At 45.9% G+C, this 18,676-nt stretch overlaps 2 protein-coding genes across 5 annotated transcripts in view; one reads left to right on the top strand and one right to left on the bottom strand.

The window, feature by feature from the left end:
* LOC128889583 (NADP-dependent malic enzyme-like) overlaps window positions 1-4,731 on the top strand; it is a 10,385-nt gene extending 5,654 nt beyond the window's left edge. For all 3 annotated transcript variants that reach the window (XM_054147313.1, XM_054147320.1, XM_054147310.1), the window contains exons 3-8: window positions 2,316-2,474; window positions 2,556-2,918; window positions 3,038-3,349; window positions 3,429-3,797; window positions 3,908-4,202; window positions 4,274-4,731. In XM_054147313.1, the coding sequence (XP_054003288.1) occupies window positions 2,316-2,474; window positions 2,556-2,918; window positions 3,038-3,349; window positions 3,429-3,797; window positions 3,908-4,202; window positions 4,274-4,389 (1,614 nt within the window). In that variant the 3' untranslated portion in view covers window positions 4,390-4,731. The remainder of the gene's footprint in view (window positions 1-2,315; window positions 2,475-2,555; window positions 2,919-3,037; window positions 3,350-3,428; window positions 3,798-3,907; window positions 4,203-4,273) is intronic.
* On the bottom strand, window positions 4,718-13,586 carry LOC128889566 (serine/threonine-protein kinase Doa). Of its 2 annotated transcripts, none has more exons than XM_054147292.1 (9): window positions 11,849-13,586; window positions 9,583-9,661; window positions 8,364-8,430; window positions 7,582-7,695; window positions 7,397-7,487; window positions 7,164-7,349; window positions 6,826-6,955; window positions 6,489-6,739; window positions 4,718-6,294 (listed from the first exon to the last, which is right to left on the bottom strand). In XM_054147292.1, exons 1-9 carry the CDS (start codon window positions 12,911-12,913, stop codon window positions 6,082-6,084), a joined length of 2,196 nt encoding a protein of 731 aa, XP_054003267.1. In that variant the 5' UTR covers window positions 12,914-13,586; the 3' UTR covers window positions 4,718-6,081. The 2 variants fall into 2 exon arrangements, with proteins under 2 accessions (XP_054003267.1, XP_054003274.1); XM_054147299.1 differs by having other exon boundaries at window positions 7,164-7,334; window positions 11,849-13,524.
* Window positions 13,587-18,676: the final 5,090 nt, after the last annotated feature.

Here is an 18,676-nt window from a genome sequence, read left to right as displayed (position 1 = left end):
TGAAAGTTGAGACTAGTTGTAAAAAGTAGTACTAGGTCTGAATAGGAGTACTTTTGCTGTTTCTTTAAAAATCATATCATCTTTCATCTACGTCAGATATACTCACGCTATATTCGGTTCGAACGTTTCTATATCGCGTGCATGATAATTAATTTCAGTCGGTGATAATTTTCAAGGATAGAGGCTGAGCGATTACGTCACAAACAGACCACGTATCGCCTTTGAACTGTCTCCTTATGTGTCTGCTGTTCTTTAGCCGCGGAAACATTGCGGTTATCTGTTTACTGATACCCGGGTACGTGGCGACATTACTCGAACGACATTGATAATTACTAACGTACCCTTGATCTCTTCTCGAATGTATACTAGTCAATAATATTGACTCGATGTAAGTCGAGACTGACATAGAAGCTCGTTGTCCTCCCTTGTTCTCTTATTACAATTGATAAAACTCAATTACTGTCCGTCGACAGTTGGTCTGACGTTTCGAGCATTGTCCACGACGTCCATGGAAAGATACTACTTTCGACACGTGCTTTGACCTTTCCATCCAGTTAGATTCTCTGTCAATTCGTGATAAAGATCACGTGACTAGAATATAATTATTAATTAAAAGAAGATTAGTTTATTACTGTAAACTACATTGTTATTACTTTCTTTTTATCGAGATTTAATTACGATTTAAAATCTCTTATTGTTAGTTAAATATTCTCATTGTACAGGCTTAAATAATATGAACGTTTCAGAGGTTAGACGAAAATAGTGACCGCATGTAAATCCACGCTAAAAAGATTTGCATGTTGCAAAAATACGAGGCGCAAAGTCTTCTTGCGGGCTGACGTAAGCATAATACATTCGCGTACGAGGAATTGTGGTTTCTCGGTTCCTTCCTCTACAGAAGAGTCGTTAGTTTAACAAAAGTCGCTAGGACAACTCGACAACAGAACACGCACGATCGAATTATTCATAGCTATCAACTTCCATCGCCATAGGAAATGGCGCAGACAGTTCGAATCGATGATATCGCAGAAATGAACTAATAGATGCATATTCTATTGTTTCCCGAACGCATAATGTTCGCTGAATTCTTTTCACCGCGTTTAAACAATGGAATTCAATTAGCGAACGAAGGGTTCGACGACCCTGATTCAAATCACACTTTAACGACTCGTAGATTCCGCGAATGAAAAATTGTCGCAGCTGTCGAACGCGTTCATTTGGATTCCACAGCTGGATATCAATTCGTATTGACTGTCTTTGGATCCTGCAATCTTATTTTTGCGTCAACGATACTTCTTTTGCGTCAGTAAAAATTTTTAACTTTCAAATAAACGCTTCACTAAATGTATCTTGTCGATATATGTATTATAAATGTAAAATGTTTCTAATATGTAGACGTCATGTTTGCATAATCTAACAGACTACGTGAAATTCCCTTCCGAAATTAAAATTTTATTTGCGCAACGTAGAGCTTTCTACTTTGCATCCGATGTCTAATAAGATCTAAATGCGATACATTATCATTACCGATTCTGTGTCGACGTGATATCGTAGTGGATTAAATATTCGACGCAAGATAAAAGAAATTAGTGATTCCCTAAATTTTCTGATCTTCTTATATTGAAGTATTTTCATAAATTGTTTTGTAGAAAATATGCACGATAGAAATACATCAAGGAAAACGATTTTTGGAGTATATTGCTAACGCAGCTGCTCATTTGATCGAGGTTTCCCTATCGCTTCAAATGCCTGAAGCATTTAGGCTTATAAGTTAAAAGGATCCTTGAATAAATTGGACGTCGACTAGAAACAATTGTTAATTAAAATAAACGTTACGTATGTTTCCACTACCTCGTCGTGTAACAGATTATAAAAGAACAATTAAAACAAACGAGTAAATATCAGCTATCAATTAAAAAAAAAAAAAAAAGATGAACGATAAATAAGGAGTATTCAATGTCAAGTACATTTTTGTATAGACTTAAACCGGTTAATGTAGAATCGAGAATATCTCCAGTAGTCGAGGATAAGCAGGAATGATTTATCGATCCGTGATGTAAAGTCGAGTCGATGCACAGCTGATCGCCTTTCGCTCACGTTCACTGCCAGCCGACAAGAATGTCCTCGTTAACCCATTTCGATGAAGAATGAAATAATGCCTGCCAAGGTCGCAGATATTGCGCGATTCACTTCTGCTCACTGCATTTGCTGAAAATGAGAAAATGTTATTCATGATTAATTTACTGAAGATTTATACACACTCGTAGCATTTAAAAATTTATTAGTTACTTATAAAAGAGTTTCTTTTGTTTTAGGGAATGGCCTTTACCATTCAGGAGAGACAAACACTGGGTATACACGGTCTTTTGCCAGCAGCTGTGAAAACACAAGATGAACAATTAGAATTATGTCGTTTGAATCTGGATCGCTACACTGATGATCTCTCGAAATACATCTACCTCATCGGCCTACTTGTACGTACATTCAATACTCTCTTCTTAACAGTGCCTTATACTTCAACTACAAATCAGTAAATACCAATTTCACATTTACAGGACAGAAACGAAAAGCTTTTCTACCGTTTGCTGGCTGACGACGTGGGCAAGATGATGCCCCTGGTGTACACACCTACGGTGGGTCTGGCCTGTCAGAAGTTTGGCCTAATCTACCGCCGACCGCGCGGTATGTTCATAAGCATATACGACAAGGGTCACGTGTACGACGTTTTGAAAAATTGGCCCGAGCACGACGTCCGAGCCATCGTTGTCACCGATGGCGAGAGAATTCTTGGACTGGGGGATTTGGGCGCTTATGGAATGGGAATACCCGTTGGAAAATTGTCTTTGTACACTGCGCTGGCGGGCATCAAGCCTCACCAATGCTTACCTATAACCCTAGACGTTGGCACGAACACTCAGGTATGGTAAATGTATCTTCGTATCTTTTTTACACCTCCACCTAAAAAAAATAAAAAACAAAACAAAAATCAGATAAGGTCAAGCTTTATTGACTTATCTTCTGCTATTTTTTATTCTAGTCTTTGTTGGACGATCCCCTATACATTGGTCACAGGCATAAGCGTGTGACTGGTGAAGAGTACGACGAATTCTTGGACGAATTTATGACCGCTGTCGTTAAGCGATACGGCCAGAATACTTTGATTCAGTTCGAAGACTTTGGAAACGCCAATGCATTCAGATTGTTGAATAAATACCGCGATCGCTATTGTACCTTCAACGACGACATCCAAGGAACTGCTGCTGTCGCCGTGGCTGGATTATTGGCATCGCTCCGTGTCACGAACACGAAGCTTTCTCAAAATAGAGTTGTTTTCCAGGGTGCTGGAGAGGTAAATAACATTTTATAGATTCTAGTAGATTTAAGTTAAATTATACATTTTTTTTAAATGCATTACTTATACTTTCTAGGCTTCGTTGGGTATCGCGTGGTTGTGCGTTATGGCGATGATGAAAGAAGGCGTCAGCTTAGAGGAAGCCAAGAGTAAGATCTGGATGGTCGACTCGAAGGGCTTGATAGTGAAGAATCGTCCAACGGGTGGAGTGACGGAGCATAAAGAGAAATTTGCTCGCGACGATAAACCTATAGACACTTTATTGGAAGTGGTGAAGACAGCCAAACCTACTGTTCTGATTGGCGCTGCTGCTGTTGGCGGTGCGTTCACGACTGAAATACTGGAAGAAATGGGCAAGAATAACGAGAAGCCTGTCATCTTTGCCCTCAGTAATCCAACAAGCAAAGCAGAATGCACTGCTGAAGAGGCATACAATGCCACACAGGTACGAATAACTTGAGGCTATCAAAAACCAAGTCCTAGTGAATAATTAGAAGTTATTAAATAGAAAGTTCTGTTTAATATCGTACGCGTACTAAATTTTTCTGTTCACAGGGCAAATGTGTATTCGCCAGTGGATCACCCTTCCCACCTGTAACATACAAAGGCAAAACGTTCTACCCTGGTCAAGGTAACAACAGTTACATCTTCCCTGGAATCGCGTTAGGTGTCATATGCGCTGGTATGCGTACAATTCCTGAAGAAACATTCCTCATTTCTGCTAAAACATTGGCTGGGATGGTTTCGCAAAATGACTTGGACTCGGGAAATCTGTACCCTCCGTTGCAGGATATTCAGAAGTGTTCGTTGACGATAGCCGTCGAGGTTATGAAATATGCTTACGAGAGTGGTAAGAAAATGTGATCTTTATTACGCATTGACACATGCCGACTGGTTACCAACAAAAATTTCTTTGTGTAGGCCTCGCATCGGTTCAGCCAGAGCCTAAAAACTACAAGGAGTTCATCAAAGCGCAGCTGTACGACACGGATTACACGCCATCGGTACCTCCAGTTTACGACTGGCCTCAAGTATAATTTTTTCTACTATTACCGTCACATACCAAGTTTCGATAAAGTCCGTGTATGTGGGTACACTCACATGTGTCAAACATGTATTTAACAACGCTTTTTTTTTTTTTTATTTGGCATGGTATCGTAAAAGCCTGTTGACCAGGCTCTCATATATAGATGACTATAAGTCCTGTGCGGATGTGTACAAGCATGTGTGTTGCGTGTGGATGTACGGAAAGCATCTATTTCGAGCTGGAAAGATGTATTTCAAAACTACTGTATGAATTACCGATCGCTTTAAATTATTGGGATGAAGTTTTATTTACTGGTTGATATAATAAATTTGCGACAATTATTTGAAAGAAATGTGTTTTATTGCTACTCGAAACAGCATTTTCTCGGTTCTCAGGCATATTTTCTTCTTTGTACGAGCAGCACGATCGTTTAGACTTTTAGACCCTCCATCATGTCGTGTTTATAAGAATTAAAAAGCAAACCACACGTACATGAGCGGGGTCATCATAATTTGGTGGTTTCATTCTCTTATTTAACAAAATGAAAGCAAATCCGTGTTTCGTACACCTGCAAGCGTACAACTTTTTTCAAAGATATGCAATTCACATCGCGTACAGCTGATCCACGGGTGTTTGGAAATAAAAGAAAGTCGGCTCACCTTTCTATCAATTTTTTTCTTAAAGGATTGGTGAAACAGAAAACACACATGATTATCCGCAACAACGCGAGATAATGCAACAAAGTTCAGTTATACGCCGAACCAAAAAGCTAATTCGCATCAGCTTTATCCAAATGTCGAATAAAAGTACATTTGCTGGTTACCTAAAATAATCACGTATCCTCTTGTGGTATTCGAGAACGTTAACATGTGTATGTTTACGACGATGAATTGGCGTTCCTAGTTTTTTTTTTCTCACACACTCGCTTCCTTTCTCGCTTCTCACTTTCTCTCCTTAGTTATCTTAATTATCTCAACACGTACGCATATATTTACGGCCTTATATCACTAATCTGATTCTTACTACTAGACACGTCGTGGTCATCAATCTATAACAAACAAGAAGTATAAACTGCGACCCTTTCTTTCCTCGAAACTTCGTTTGCGTAATAACATCCGTAATAAAATTAAAGAATAAAATGTACAGAAGAGCATTTAGAAAAATGTTTACAGTAAATGGGACTCTGTTACGCTACACTGAGCAGACACACTGGCCATTACCGCGCCAGTAACAAGGGACCTTCGCCATGAATTCATCTATCTACCAAATTTTGTTGACGTGCTTAAAACGGAGGTAAGAATATGTCGATAGCCACCATCGACGCCGAAGAATCTTAACGATCTTGTCATATATAATATATTCTATTCAGTCCGAGTTTCCACAGCACCAATTGCACTACTGCTTTTATTTCACGTTTTCTGGTAAAAACAATACGGATTATCTGATATTTTTAGCTGACATTTTTAAGCATCGAATTCGATCGTATTATCTAATTCACAAAAATTTCGAGCCTCTTGTTTTTTTTTTTTTTCGTATGCTCGACAGCGTCTCCGTTAGGTCCCGACCAACGTCATCGTATCTCGTTATCGCGGACAAGACACAGTCTTGTGAGACCTAAGGATGCGAGAATCGTGGCGTAGAGCAGTAGCGTCATCGACAGTGGAGTGTCTGTCCAGCACGGAGGTCGGTCCCTTTCCTAGCTTCATCGTGAGAGAGAGTGTGATCGTTCGTGGGTTTGCTGAGAGTCACCGGCTGCTCGAAGGTCGGGCAATCTTTGATTCGCTGGTAGCGCGTCGAAGAAGGGATGCGTCAATGCGTCCTTCAGCACTATCCTCTGAGCTGGCTCGTATTCCAACATTTTCTGTATGAGATCAAACAACTGCCGGTGTTCCTCGTTATCCATGAGCATACAGCGCTGTTACACAACAAACAAAACAAACACGTTACACGGCGCATCCTTCTTTCGTTAAAAGAGTTCAAGTGTGAATAGTTTTAGATTCATAAAACTCTATCTCGTTCTTAGCTCTGCCAGGATCTAATTATTTTCTAATTTCACTTGGTGACTGACAGAGTGTGAACGATATCGCAATAATGAGGAGAATCACTCACGTGTAAAGGTTTGCAATTGTCGCGAACGTATCTGCCGGCCGAGCTTTTCTCGTCCCAATCCAATTTGCCGTGGTAGAAGTACTTGGTCTTGGTCTTGCGAGCCATACGGTGTGGAATCGTGCCAAGTATACGCTCCATCATCGCTAAGTGCTCGCGGTTGTCGTGTGTTTGGAATAAAGTGATACCCAGGTACAGTTCGAAAAGGATGCAGCCAATCGACCAAACGTCGCAAGGTTGGGACCAACCTAATTCTACAAAAATAAAAGTACCGTGTATCAGTGGCTAGGCAAGGTGTGTCGCAACGAACCGACGCGCAAATCCACACGGTTTTACTTACCTAAAATTACTTCAGGCGCTCTATAATGTCTTGTGCTAACGATCGTGCTGTGGTGTTCGTGATCGAACGTCGCGCTACCGAAATCGATAAGCCTTATGTCTGTCCGCTTTATACGTTTGATCTCCTTACGCTTGAAAAGAAGAAACTTCTTTTGAACACTTTCAGACCTCGATACCTTTACCATTTACGTAACTCGAACCCTGTCGATACGTGCCGCTGTACGTTCAGACCAGGGATGGGCAAACGTGTTAAAGTTACTTTATTTCTAATCGTACATTTTAGTTTAGGTTTTGCAGATGGTGCCCATCCCTGATTTCAGCGATAAGCCGATTCCTCACCTTTTTATTATTATAGATTTTTTCGTAATCAGAGTCTACGAACAATATATTTTCCGGTTTCAGATCGGTGTGCGTGAGTTTGTTATCGTGCAGAAATTTAACGGCGTAGCAAAGCTGATAACCGATGTGCCTGACGTGCTCCAACGGATAGGGCTGGTAATGGTTGTCCCTCTGTGACATGGAACGCTAACATTACTGACTGACGTTTTATCAAATGTGTTAAGTATACGCACCAGGAAATCGAATACGCTAAGTCCAAGCATCTCAAAGGCGATGCACATGTGCCCGTGATAATTGAACCAGTCAAGCATCTTCACGCACAAGCTAAAACACAAGAACACGTGTCACTGATAAAAAACAAATTTAAAATTCGCCAACTGCCGGAAAGATGAAATCAGCCATTGCGATGGATACTAACTGTTGGCTTTCTGGATCCTTGGTGGCAATTTTCTCTAAGGCGTTTATTTCGAGCTTCGCGGCTTCCCTATACTTCTCTACGTTCTTGATAATTTTCAGAGCCATCACGTGATCCCTGCAAACGTCATTGTACTTTTATTAGACGGACCGCTCCTCTGCGCGTCCACCGAGCCATCTTCCTATATACCACGCCGTGGGAAGCGCATCGAAGAACGTTTAATCGGAAGGGTAAAATCCTCGAGAGCCATTGCTTGCCGAACGGGCCAATTCACGCATGCGCCAAGAAAATAGCGTCAGCGAGAGGGAACCTTGATTGAGTGGAAAGTAGGGCCGAAGACGTTACTTGTTTAATTATCGAAATACTCGTACATTCTAATATTTTGATATTACATCTATATGATACCTAACCCTTTTCCACTCGACTTTAGCTCACCCAATCGTCGCCATTATCGTCACGCAAGCGCAAGGAGGCTGTGCACGTCCAACAACACTGCGGATTTCGCGAGGATGCCTGGCCCGTAAAACAAAGTGCAAGGCCATCCTATTATTGCGACTACTCGCGCGTCATTTTGTGACAGTGCGGCCACGTCTATTTCTGATCGTCGTGCTATGACTCGAAACCGCGCCACGCACCTTTAGGATTTTCTTCGATGCGCGCGAGGCGTGGAAAAATAAGGGAAGTAAAAAAAAAAAAACAAGGCATAGGTCGAGAAAGGGGTACGCAGACCCGAAGTTGCACAGAGGTGTGTTACCTACGTAGTAGTTACGTGACATGCCACTTACATTTGCAAGTCCTTAACCTTGACAACTTTTCCAAAAGTACCCGCTCCTAGGGTGGCCAGTACTTTATCTGCAATGTAAAAAGGTAGATAAGTAACCGTACAGGTCGAAGACCTCCCGTCCACGGAAGATCGTCGGGGTTGCTCCTCCTAGACGATATCGACAAGGTGAGTCATCGACGATAGACGAATGATTCGACTTGTCGATGATATCCTTGAATCGTCCCGCGTGTATGTGCATTCTTACCCTTGCGAATGAAGTTGGAGGATTAATCGGCGAGGAAGGAGCAACGGAGACGCGCTTCCGAGGCATGGACGTTCGGTCGATCGTTGTTTGTACGCCGTAACGTCGTGAACGGATGTATGATAAAGTGAAAAAAAACGGTATCATAGAGCTTGTTATCGATCGGAACTGCTGCTCTCCTAAGGCTGAGGTACACCTAACCGTAAAACGGCGACGGAGGACACGACATTGGCTATCAGTCCCGACTGGTCGTGATCGTGTCTGTGGGGAGCGAAGACCATGGGATTTACTCGAAGAGCAAAAGTACGAGATCTTGAAAGTCGTAAAATCGTCGGGATAATGAGAGCTAATGTCGAGTGTCCTCACGCGGTCTATTTAAAGAGAGAGAGGAGCACGTCATCTCGGAGAAGACGTATCGAGGAGATAGCGCAAGCGTAGTTTCTCTTTATCTCTCCACCTTACGTCGCCTCTCTGTCTCTCTGGTCCAGCTTCACCTTCGGCGATCACGCGAAGTACCACGAATGAGTTGCGTCAATTACGCGGTGTCACCTTTCGGGAATCGCGAACCTGACCTAAGTGGACTCGAGGTTTTACGCGCGAGGAATTGGCCACGCTACGAATATCAATTCTGAGATTAGATCTGTTTAGAATTCTGTATATCGAACGAATAGATTCTTTATAAAAGTCTGGCAAAGTTGTTATCCTAAGTGTTAGTTTTAATCGATCCGTAGCTACCGCGAGTAAATGAGAAAGCAAACGTTGCCCGAAAGAGGCCCGAAAGAGCGAAAAAGAGAAAGACGAAGGTAGAACTAAATCTAGCGAGACGGAGAGAGTAGTGGAGCAGTGAGAAGACGGTCGAGAGACAAAGAGAGACTATGGGCAGATACCGTAGGTAAACCCCGTCCGATCGATCGACCGATCGATCGATCTGAGGCTTGCTTAAATCTACTACAATGAGTGTATTCACGTATTCACGAACATCTATTTTCCAGGATGTCGCCGGAATGGTAAACAAGGTGGCCCTCTGCGTCGTCCTCGACGGAGAGCGGTCGTGGGCTCTACGTATGGGCCGGCGGAATCGGTATCAGCGGCGCGTGCCAACAGAGGACCCAATCAGTGTGAAGAGCACCGTTTGGTGTCCAGGTTCATTGCGTCGTGGATCGGTTGGCGTCCCCACGTGTGTGTTCGGTTTCGTGATGGTCGCCGATCAGTGAACGGTTTCCCCAAACCGGTCGTTGTCGATTCATCGTCGAGGGTTTGCGTCGTTGAGCGGCCACCAGACGGTCGTCGAGGTCGTGATCCATCGGCAGAGAGGTGTCGGGGGGGATCCAGTATCCAACGGGAAGGCCGTCGCATCAACCGATTGCCACACACCGTCATCCACCACCACCACCACCACCACCACCGCGGAGGGCGGAGACCCGTGTAACACGCGGTAGAGGACGTGTGTAAGCACGGACGAACGTACGATTGTGTCGGTGGGGAGGAGAAGTAGGGGCATTGAGAGAGAGAGATCATCGTCATCGGTCATCATCATCATCGGTACCACCCGATCCGAGCGCCCAGTCGACCAAAGTGACCAATCCGTGTGCCATATCCATTTCCATTCCATTCCATTACAACGGAGATGGTAACCCAACAATCAGAGAGAAAGGGGAGAGGGCAAAATGGTTTGCCAAGTCAGAAAGTTGCGGTTACGAATTTACCATCGGCACAAAGCGAACTTTTTTTTTTTTTTTATTTATTTATTTATATTATTATTAACTTTTGATCTTATCTTTTGCCTCTCTTTGTAATATTATTACGGTTCTCATTTCTTTTTTTTTTTTTTTTTTTTTTATATATATATATATAGATATTGTTTCAGATATCAGTTTTTTTCCCTATACTCGTGTTAGAAGTTAGGTCCCGTGAAAGGAGCCGTCGCGATCAACACACCGAGGGATCGATACTCTAAACGCGAATGTAACCAACGAACGGAAGCATAAACTCGGTCTCTTTCTAGCTTATTCGGAAGAGAAAAAAAAAAAACGTGAATCTTTGCAAGTATGAACGTAGTACATCGTTAGAAAATGGACAACAAGGAAATGGTCGTCGGACAGCTTCTTTCGAGTGCTCGTTACGTATATTATATATTTGTATCTAACAGAGAGAGGTATTTTTACTTTTTGTTAATTAATCAATCATTTGCAGAAACCTTCAAGTACTTACGTGATTGCGCCCCAAGGTGGACTGGGCTCCACGATGATCGATCCGTCGATCGATCCTCGTGACGCGTCGTCGCACCGAGGCGAGCGTCGATCGATCGATCGATCGACACTTTTCGAGCCTACCTTATCGATGGAAGGACAAACCGCGAACCCGACCTGACATTTATCGAACGTATATCGTACTTGAGAACGCGATCAGACTTACCGCGAAATTGTTTTCGATTCGGAATTGGTAAGGGGACAGGGCGGCGGTACTCTTTCGGTTAGTTCGATCATTTTGGTACGTATGCATGTTTAGCTACAGGGTTGACAAAAAAGAAGATCGAGTGCTAAATAATCATCACGACTCAGGAGTGACTCCGCACACCTGGATCGGTTGGCATACGTTAAGAAAACTTTATAATTCAACGTGACTTGGATATTCAATGTCGAATCATATAAGTTTGTTTAACAAATGTTCACCGACCTGGATTCATTCCTAAAACTTGTGATGATTCATCTGTTTACACCCTGAGCGTCCTAAAATTACATTCGTGTAAAATGTGGAAATTATAAATTGGTTTTATCACAGATCAAGATTAGGAATGTAACAGTATTCTTAGCTATGTCTTCATATATATATATATATACATATTTTCTTAACCCTTAACGGACGTAACTTTTAGTAAATTCAATTACTTTAAACAGTTCCTCTAGCTTTTTAACAAGTGCAACACTTTTCGTGTACCAACGCCCGGTAAGGATTAACAACAACGACAACAATAAAAGTTCTCAGTGATCAGGAATATGTACCCTGTGTTGCGACAGATTGAACGCAAGATCGTCGATAAGATAGTTCGAACGCGAATCATCTCCTGTGTCCAAGACTCTCGGGTTCGAGCGAAGGTGCTCGAAGTCTGTAAAGCCAGGCCTGGAGGGCGCGGGTTAGGTTAACGCGTGAGTAGCAGGCAAGGGGTCGCAACAGCAACAACGGGGACTGCTCAACGAGAACAACACTGCGGCCGCAGTTAGCCAGCGCGCGGTTCGACAACTTACAATCGCGTGCTGGGTCGCGTCCGAGTCGCTAGCGTCACTCGCGACCGACGTCTGCTTCGCGTCATTTCGCTCGTTTCGACGGTTGCTTTTCCTATACTTGCTGGCGATAATGTCCGTGGTGCTGGGTCGCGTCCTGCCCTGGCCACTGGCGGCCAGCTGGCTGTACGTCTCCTCCATGGTGGCATACTTCAGGATCAGACTCTGTATCTCTTTGCGTCTCTCCGCTCCGATACCTCTGTCCGAGTCGCTCTCGACTAGACGAGCAGTGCCAACGCTGCCGACAGTTTGAAGAGCAACATCGGCAGAGTTGTCGCTACCAGTGGGCGTCTTATCAGGATCGACGACAGTCTGCTTCGCTGTCTTCACCTTCGCTCGTCGAGCTAACAGCCTCATCGCTGTGGAGCTGGGTTCCAGTTGCTCGCTCTTTCCATTCCTATATGGTCTCACTTTCAGGGTGCCAGTCTCAGCGTGACCAGACTTGTGTCTACCATACCGTCGGTAAGACTCCGAGTTGAGCAAGGTCTCTCTGTCGGATCGGTGGTAGCCAGGAGTGTTCTCGCATTTCGAAGGCTTCACCCTGGAGGACTTAACGTAGGGATAGGCTTTCTCGGACAATACCACGCTGGTGAGGCTCTTGACGATGCTGCGCGACGCCGAAGGTTCAAGGGTCCTCTCGTCCCTCGCGAAGGGACTATCCTCTCGGCGGTAGTAGCTATGTTCCCGCTCATGAGCGTGACTGTAGTCGATGGATCCTCGATCGTGACGCTTCGTCCGCGAGTACTTTTCCAGGATCGCCGAGTATTTCTCCTCCAGGCGTGTCCTGGTATTGTTCAACTGAGATGGATTAGGGGAACGTCTCGGCGCAGGTGCCTTGGTGGCAACGTTATCGTTCAGGGCGGACGTTCCGCGCACCCTGGTGGTCAGTCGTTGCAGGAGGTTCGAGCAGGAGTCGCTGAGCATCTGCGTCACGCTGGTGGTCGTCGAAGACCGCGCGTAACGGTTCCGTCGTCCCGTCGAGTCCTGACGAGACACCGACATGTTGTCGCGAGGGGCGAATATGAACATCGGGACGACTCGCGCGAGTGGCGATCCTTTTCAGTGACCTAGAGATTGGTATCCCTCTGGTCTGAATACTCCAAAGATGTTTGGAACGGTACTAGGTGATAGGGCTGTGGAGTTAGGTGTAGAGTAGGAAGCTATTCGCTGAAGAGGAGATCCTACGCCCACGCAGCTTTGAAATCTTCCAACGACTCGACTCTTAAGTTCTGGAAGAACGCTCGGGAGAGCCAGATCCCGAGGAATTCTGCGGTGTCGCACCCACGCGCTGCGAAATCTTCCAACTAGCAGGGATGTGTCGAGACCACGTCGCGGTGCTTCGAGCGACGAAGTAATCTTCTTACAGGAGCTCTACTCCCTGACCTGGCCGAGACTTCCGAGAGTCCACGAATACTCAAAGAGTAGTATAATTCCAACAGCGAATTTGTTTTTCCGGTGCGTCAGCGACTTCCTGGAACCGATTTGGAGCGACTCGTTCGCTCAAGGTCGTCCCGCCAGACCTTGGCAGGACGGTGACGCATTCGAGCGGTTCCTAACGCCGCCAGGGGACACAACGAGGATCAGGAGGATCGCGCACCACCGTTAACCACCGTGTCACCTGGCCGCTCGCGATTCCTATCACGCAGGTGCATATCACCGCGGAGGCGCGGACATGTCGACGATCGCGTTCAAGAGGGACGACGACGCCGAAGGCACTAAACTACACGACCACGACGGCGGTCACGGAGACGACGACGGCCGACGTCGACCGTTCACGAAGAGGCGAATCGGTGCGCCCCGCCAAATACTCTCTCGTCGCACTAAAAATACCGAGGAGCGGCGGTGAGGCTCCAACGATTCTCGTCCTCTCTCGAAACGAAACGCTTTGCCATCGGACGGAGATCCAAGATCGGAAACGAACGGGAGAAACGACGAAGACGTGGCGAGACGAGGAGGGAACGAGATGAAAGGAGACAGGAGAGGAAGAAGCGGAGGAATCGAAATGACCAGAGCGCGAAGAGAGGAAGAAAGGGTATTACGTAAACTTGTCCCTCGCTGGTTTTGGAACGGTGAAGTTCGGCACGCTCCGAAGGATCGGGGGCTTGGCAACGTCGCGCTTCCTGGTGCACGGAAGAACCGCCATCCGGGAAGCGTTTCTCTCGCGTGGCCAGTACGAGCGATGCGCGCGTTACGAGGAAACGAGTCGCGTCGTTTTTCGCAAGACGCGTCGCTCCGCACCTTGACACATATAGAAATTACGAAATTACCGGACCGCCGTTTGCCGAACGGGAGCAAGTTTGGCGGTGGTGGGCCGTCCCGCGATGAAATTCCGATCTAAACGGTGACGGAGGGACGCGCCGCATAATTAGAACGGGCCGATATCGAAACCGTACCCCCGATTCGGATGCGCTCGAGCTGCACCGTTCGATGTTGTGAACGGGCGACGACGTTAACGCGTTAAAGCGCCGCGTCAATCAACGATGATTGATTTACTCTCTCCGTACGCGTCAGTCGACCGCCGACTGACGATGTATCGTTTGAAAAATCGCGTTCTTACGTCGTATACGAAACAGTTTGAAGATTACACAGAAAACGGTTTCTCGAGGAAGACTAATTTTGCTCGTATCATTCCTCACGCGCGTCTTGTGCCGATATCGCCACCGTTGCGGATGGAAGAGAATTGTTTGCACTGGAACGAGAACCAAAGGTAACTGGCTCAAGAACAAGCGTCTCTAAATGAACCAAGAAAAAAAAAAAGGAAAAGTACGAAGACTGCGATAAAATACACACGAAGGATACACGATTACATCGCGAACGGAAAGAAAAACAACCTTATCGCCGGTGACCTTCGACCATCCATTCGTCTGGGGCGAATCTCGTGCTTTTCGGGGCAATTAACTCTTCTCATTTGTTGGGAGCGTCGCGTCGGTAAGTGACTCAACGGTAGAACTATAACCACGTTTTTTAATCTATCTATACCATAGATCCTAAACTCTGGAGGGAAGCTCGTTTAGAACATGGTCAGCGCACTTACTGCCCAATGGGGACGTTCGAGGACTCCCCGTTGCTATTAATAAAGCCAAGTCGCCAAGGTCGCGGAGAATCGGGATATCGTAGATTTTACATAAATTCAAGTATGGATTATAAATACACAATCGTCTAGAAAACAACGTCGTAGTTCCCTCGCCCACGGGAACGCGAAATTTTCTTGGCGCGACCGATTCGTCTCGATTCAACCACCTGCATCATCCGAGACGTTCATCTATAAAGTCTCGAGAAGACGATTCTTAACGATATTCATTCACCTTTCACGGCGTAACGTTTGTTTACATTTACTGGAAATATACGCCGAGCGAAAAGGTCATCGAACAAAGACCGTCGCCATTAACATTGATTAACCGAGAAGATCCGTAGTCTTTTTGGGCTCGCGGCACTATTTCGAGTGAAAAGAACCTGGCACGGATCCTAATCCCGAATAATTATAGTAACAAGAACTCAAGAATAAATTGCTAGTAAAGCGTAAACCCCAATGAAGGAAGAGATCGAAGCCTACAAGCTACCACTTAAATATAGGTTTAAGAATATTTTCAGTAGAACGAAGAATGAACGTCGAGATGAAGAAATTGTCGAGTGAAGTTAACCCTATCCATCCTAATTCCCATGTGGACAGTAATTGCATCTTGTAGCAACAATTATAAGAACTACGTACAAAAGATACAAGTTCGCCTACCGATCGAGACTTTGTCGATTACGAACGTCCACGTACTACACAGAGATCCAAGTTGTGGAGAGGTCGCGACACTGAACAGGAGCACGTGTAGCGACTAATCCGATTCGTCGGTAATTTAAGATCGCTCCAGAGTGATCCAAAGAATTTCAGGAATTAGCCCGACGGAACTGGACACCCCGTATATTTCCTCGGTAACCTCGGTTGCTCGGCCGGAAGAGATCGTTTTCTCTTAGACGCGGGAAGCATGTCGCGTCGTTCCGCTTTCGTCGTCGCTGAAAGGAGCATTGGGAAAGGTTAGTATACAATCGAATGTGTTTCGGTAATTGGAGATGTTATCCCTCTTCTAGGTCGAACTCGCAATATTTCTTCGAGTATGAAAAAGTAAGAAGTCTTCCGCAGTTCAATTCTCCCCAATTGTTTCTATATGTCCGTTCTCGCGTATTTGTTTTCAATTTACCGTCGTCGCATGATCGCCCAGCGGAGTTATAAATACTCGGTTACCGATGACCTTTATTTACGCGTAACAGTTGACAAACGAAGATAAGAAGAGAGAAACGTTATATCTCGCGTTTTTCTAGCAATTAAATGGGGTCGACCAATTCGACCCATTACTTTACTCGAGACGGTGCTGCTGTAATCACGCTTCCAACAGAAGTGTATCGCGGTGACGATTGTGAGATTTCCAACAACCGGAACCTATACAAAATCTGATCACTTTCACGGTAATTATCACGGTGCCTTGTAAGACTGTCTCTACAGTCGGAGAAAGGGAGACGCAGGAAGCAAAAAGGGAGGACGAGACACGAGATCGGCGTGTTCATAGCACTCTCTCGACTTACTCCCCTCCGTGCTCGAGTGTGTTTATCGTGGTCGCGTACGGGCCTGCCAAATATAACCAAGAAGCGTGAAACGCGTGCGCTACGAATTGCCCTCGACGCTGGTCGTCCCGAGTCGGTTTAAATGTTAAGGCGAGCACCTAGCTAACTAGCGCTCGCTGGTTGCGCGTTACCGTTGCTGCTGCGTGGCAAAGGGCCAAGAAAATCAGGTACGCGCGTAGGCGAATTGCGTGTTACAGTGTAACTTCAAGCTTATGTACGTTATATCCCGACATTTGTCAACGATACCGTACACACTAGTCTGGTAATCTTCAGCTACTGGAGTTGCCTCTCTACTTGACTTTTGGAAATTCTGTTCCATGTCAGATTACAATTTCGGAATAAAATGTTCATTTTCCTACGAGTTAGACTTTCTATTCACAGCGTTTGTTATTGAGAAGAGAATATTTATTGCGTGCACGTACGCACGACTGAACTCGGCGCGTTTTAGCCTACCGTGTCATCTAGCGTGTCGATCGCGCACCAGCCAGGCACGCCACGAGGAAAAACCAAGGTAGCAAGACTGAAACGTTAGATGGCGTTAACGGCGTGTTTTTAAGAATGAAAAGACGTTGCAAAGGACGTTCATTGTAAGATATTTTCTTACGAACAACAGGAAATATAGCCTGGCCGTCGTGCTTCGTACGGTAGATATTCTGGGTAGGTAACCTACTCATAAACTTTAAATAACGCCATCTAGGTTTCCAACCTCGCAACACCAAGAACCGCACAGTGAACAAGAAGAGGTAGGCAGAGGTACAGCAGCGACTAGACTCGGTGACTTTCCCCTCGCGCGGCACAATTAACCCCTGTCACCTGTAGTGTGCAAAGCAACGTATCCTTTTCGATCATGCTACCTCGGAAGCCGATGTGTCGTTGGACTCTGGCGTCACGTCGAGCTTCGTCGCAAACTCTTTGATGGATTCGGCCTCGTTTTGATGCTGTAGCCACCGCTCAAGGCCGGGCCGTGGCCACCAGGGGATGGGCTCCGGCACCAGCCAGTTTAATTCTTGGCCAGCGGACGACGACGCGGCCGAGGGTGGTCCACCGTCGGCCAGGTCGCCGCCATTCACGCACCAGCCTCCAGGGTCCAGGGTGACGCGTGCCGTGCTCCTTGTTTGACGATTTCGAGTTCTAGGATACGCCTTTATCGCGGGTACATGTTGCCAAACGCGACCAGCGCGTGGTGTATTTCTAAATCCAGGCTGATCGATTCTGGGTCACCAGATGCACGAAGCTGGGACGAACCGCGACGGAACGACGCGTCTTGAGTTACCTTGAGCGCTGTTGAGACGGAGATGCTCTCTTCGGATGGTTTCTATTCCTCTTGAACACTTTATCCAAATCGCTCGTGGATTTCTCCGTTCTCTTCAGTTCCACGTCGATGGAAATTCCACGTCTCGATCCTCAGGACTCTCTCATGGTCTTTCTTGGACGAACGTAACTCGATCGCGACTTTCTCTGTCGTTTTGGACTCCTGGCAACTTGGATGACGAGGGGCACTGTTCGCGCGCGCGTCTCAGTTTCCGGCGGACCGGCTTCCCTGCCGGCGCGTTTTCCGACGACGATGCCGGACGGTGTTGCGCTGGCCATCTGGCGCGAACTCGCACTAAAACCGCGGCGAAACCGCGTGACGAGTCCCCCTCGAAAATAGTCGCCGGTCGAAAATAGCCGACGCTGGTTAAGAAAGAAGAATCATCGGCATTCGCTCCGGGACACGTCGCGCTAGTTGCGTCGCGGCCTTCTCCAGAGACTGATTTTTCCGCTCTTCCTCTTCCTCGGCGCTCTCTTTTTTCCTCCTCTTCAGCATCTTTCTTTCAAACGTATTTATACATCGCCGCAGTATCGAGAATCGACGGGGAATCCTCGCTCGACGGATAGCAGAACGACACCTGGACGCCGTTTCGCAGAGAGGTTTCTTATCTGCCAATGCTGACTACCGCCACGAGAAATTCCAGGCCACGGGTTCTCCCAGACCCGCATAAATTACTGAAACGATTTACTGCGTAGAGTCGTACTCCGTGCCCGAACCCAACCTTGACGCTGCTATGTTTCTACTAATATTATTGAACGTTGTAAACAAAAACAGATGAATTGTATTCGTTACTTTTACGGTTATCGTCGTCTCATAAATGTAACAAACACCGAATAAATACTCGAACTCGACTGACACGGCGCGTTACAGGG

Source organism: Hylaeus anthracinus, unplaced genomic scaffold (assembly GCF_026225885.1).
Source record: "Hylaeus anthracinus isolate JK02 unplaced genomic scaffold, UHH_iyHylAnth1.0_haploid 0, whole genome shotgun sequence".
Classification (NCBI taxonomy): domain Eukaryota; kingdom Metazoa; phylum Arthropoda; class Insecta; order Hymenoptera; family Colletidae; genus Hylaeus; species Hylaeus anthracinus.
Note: the sequence above shows the minus strand (reverse complement) of the source record. Positions and strands in the feature narration are given on the sequence as shown.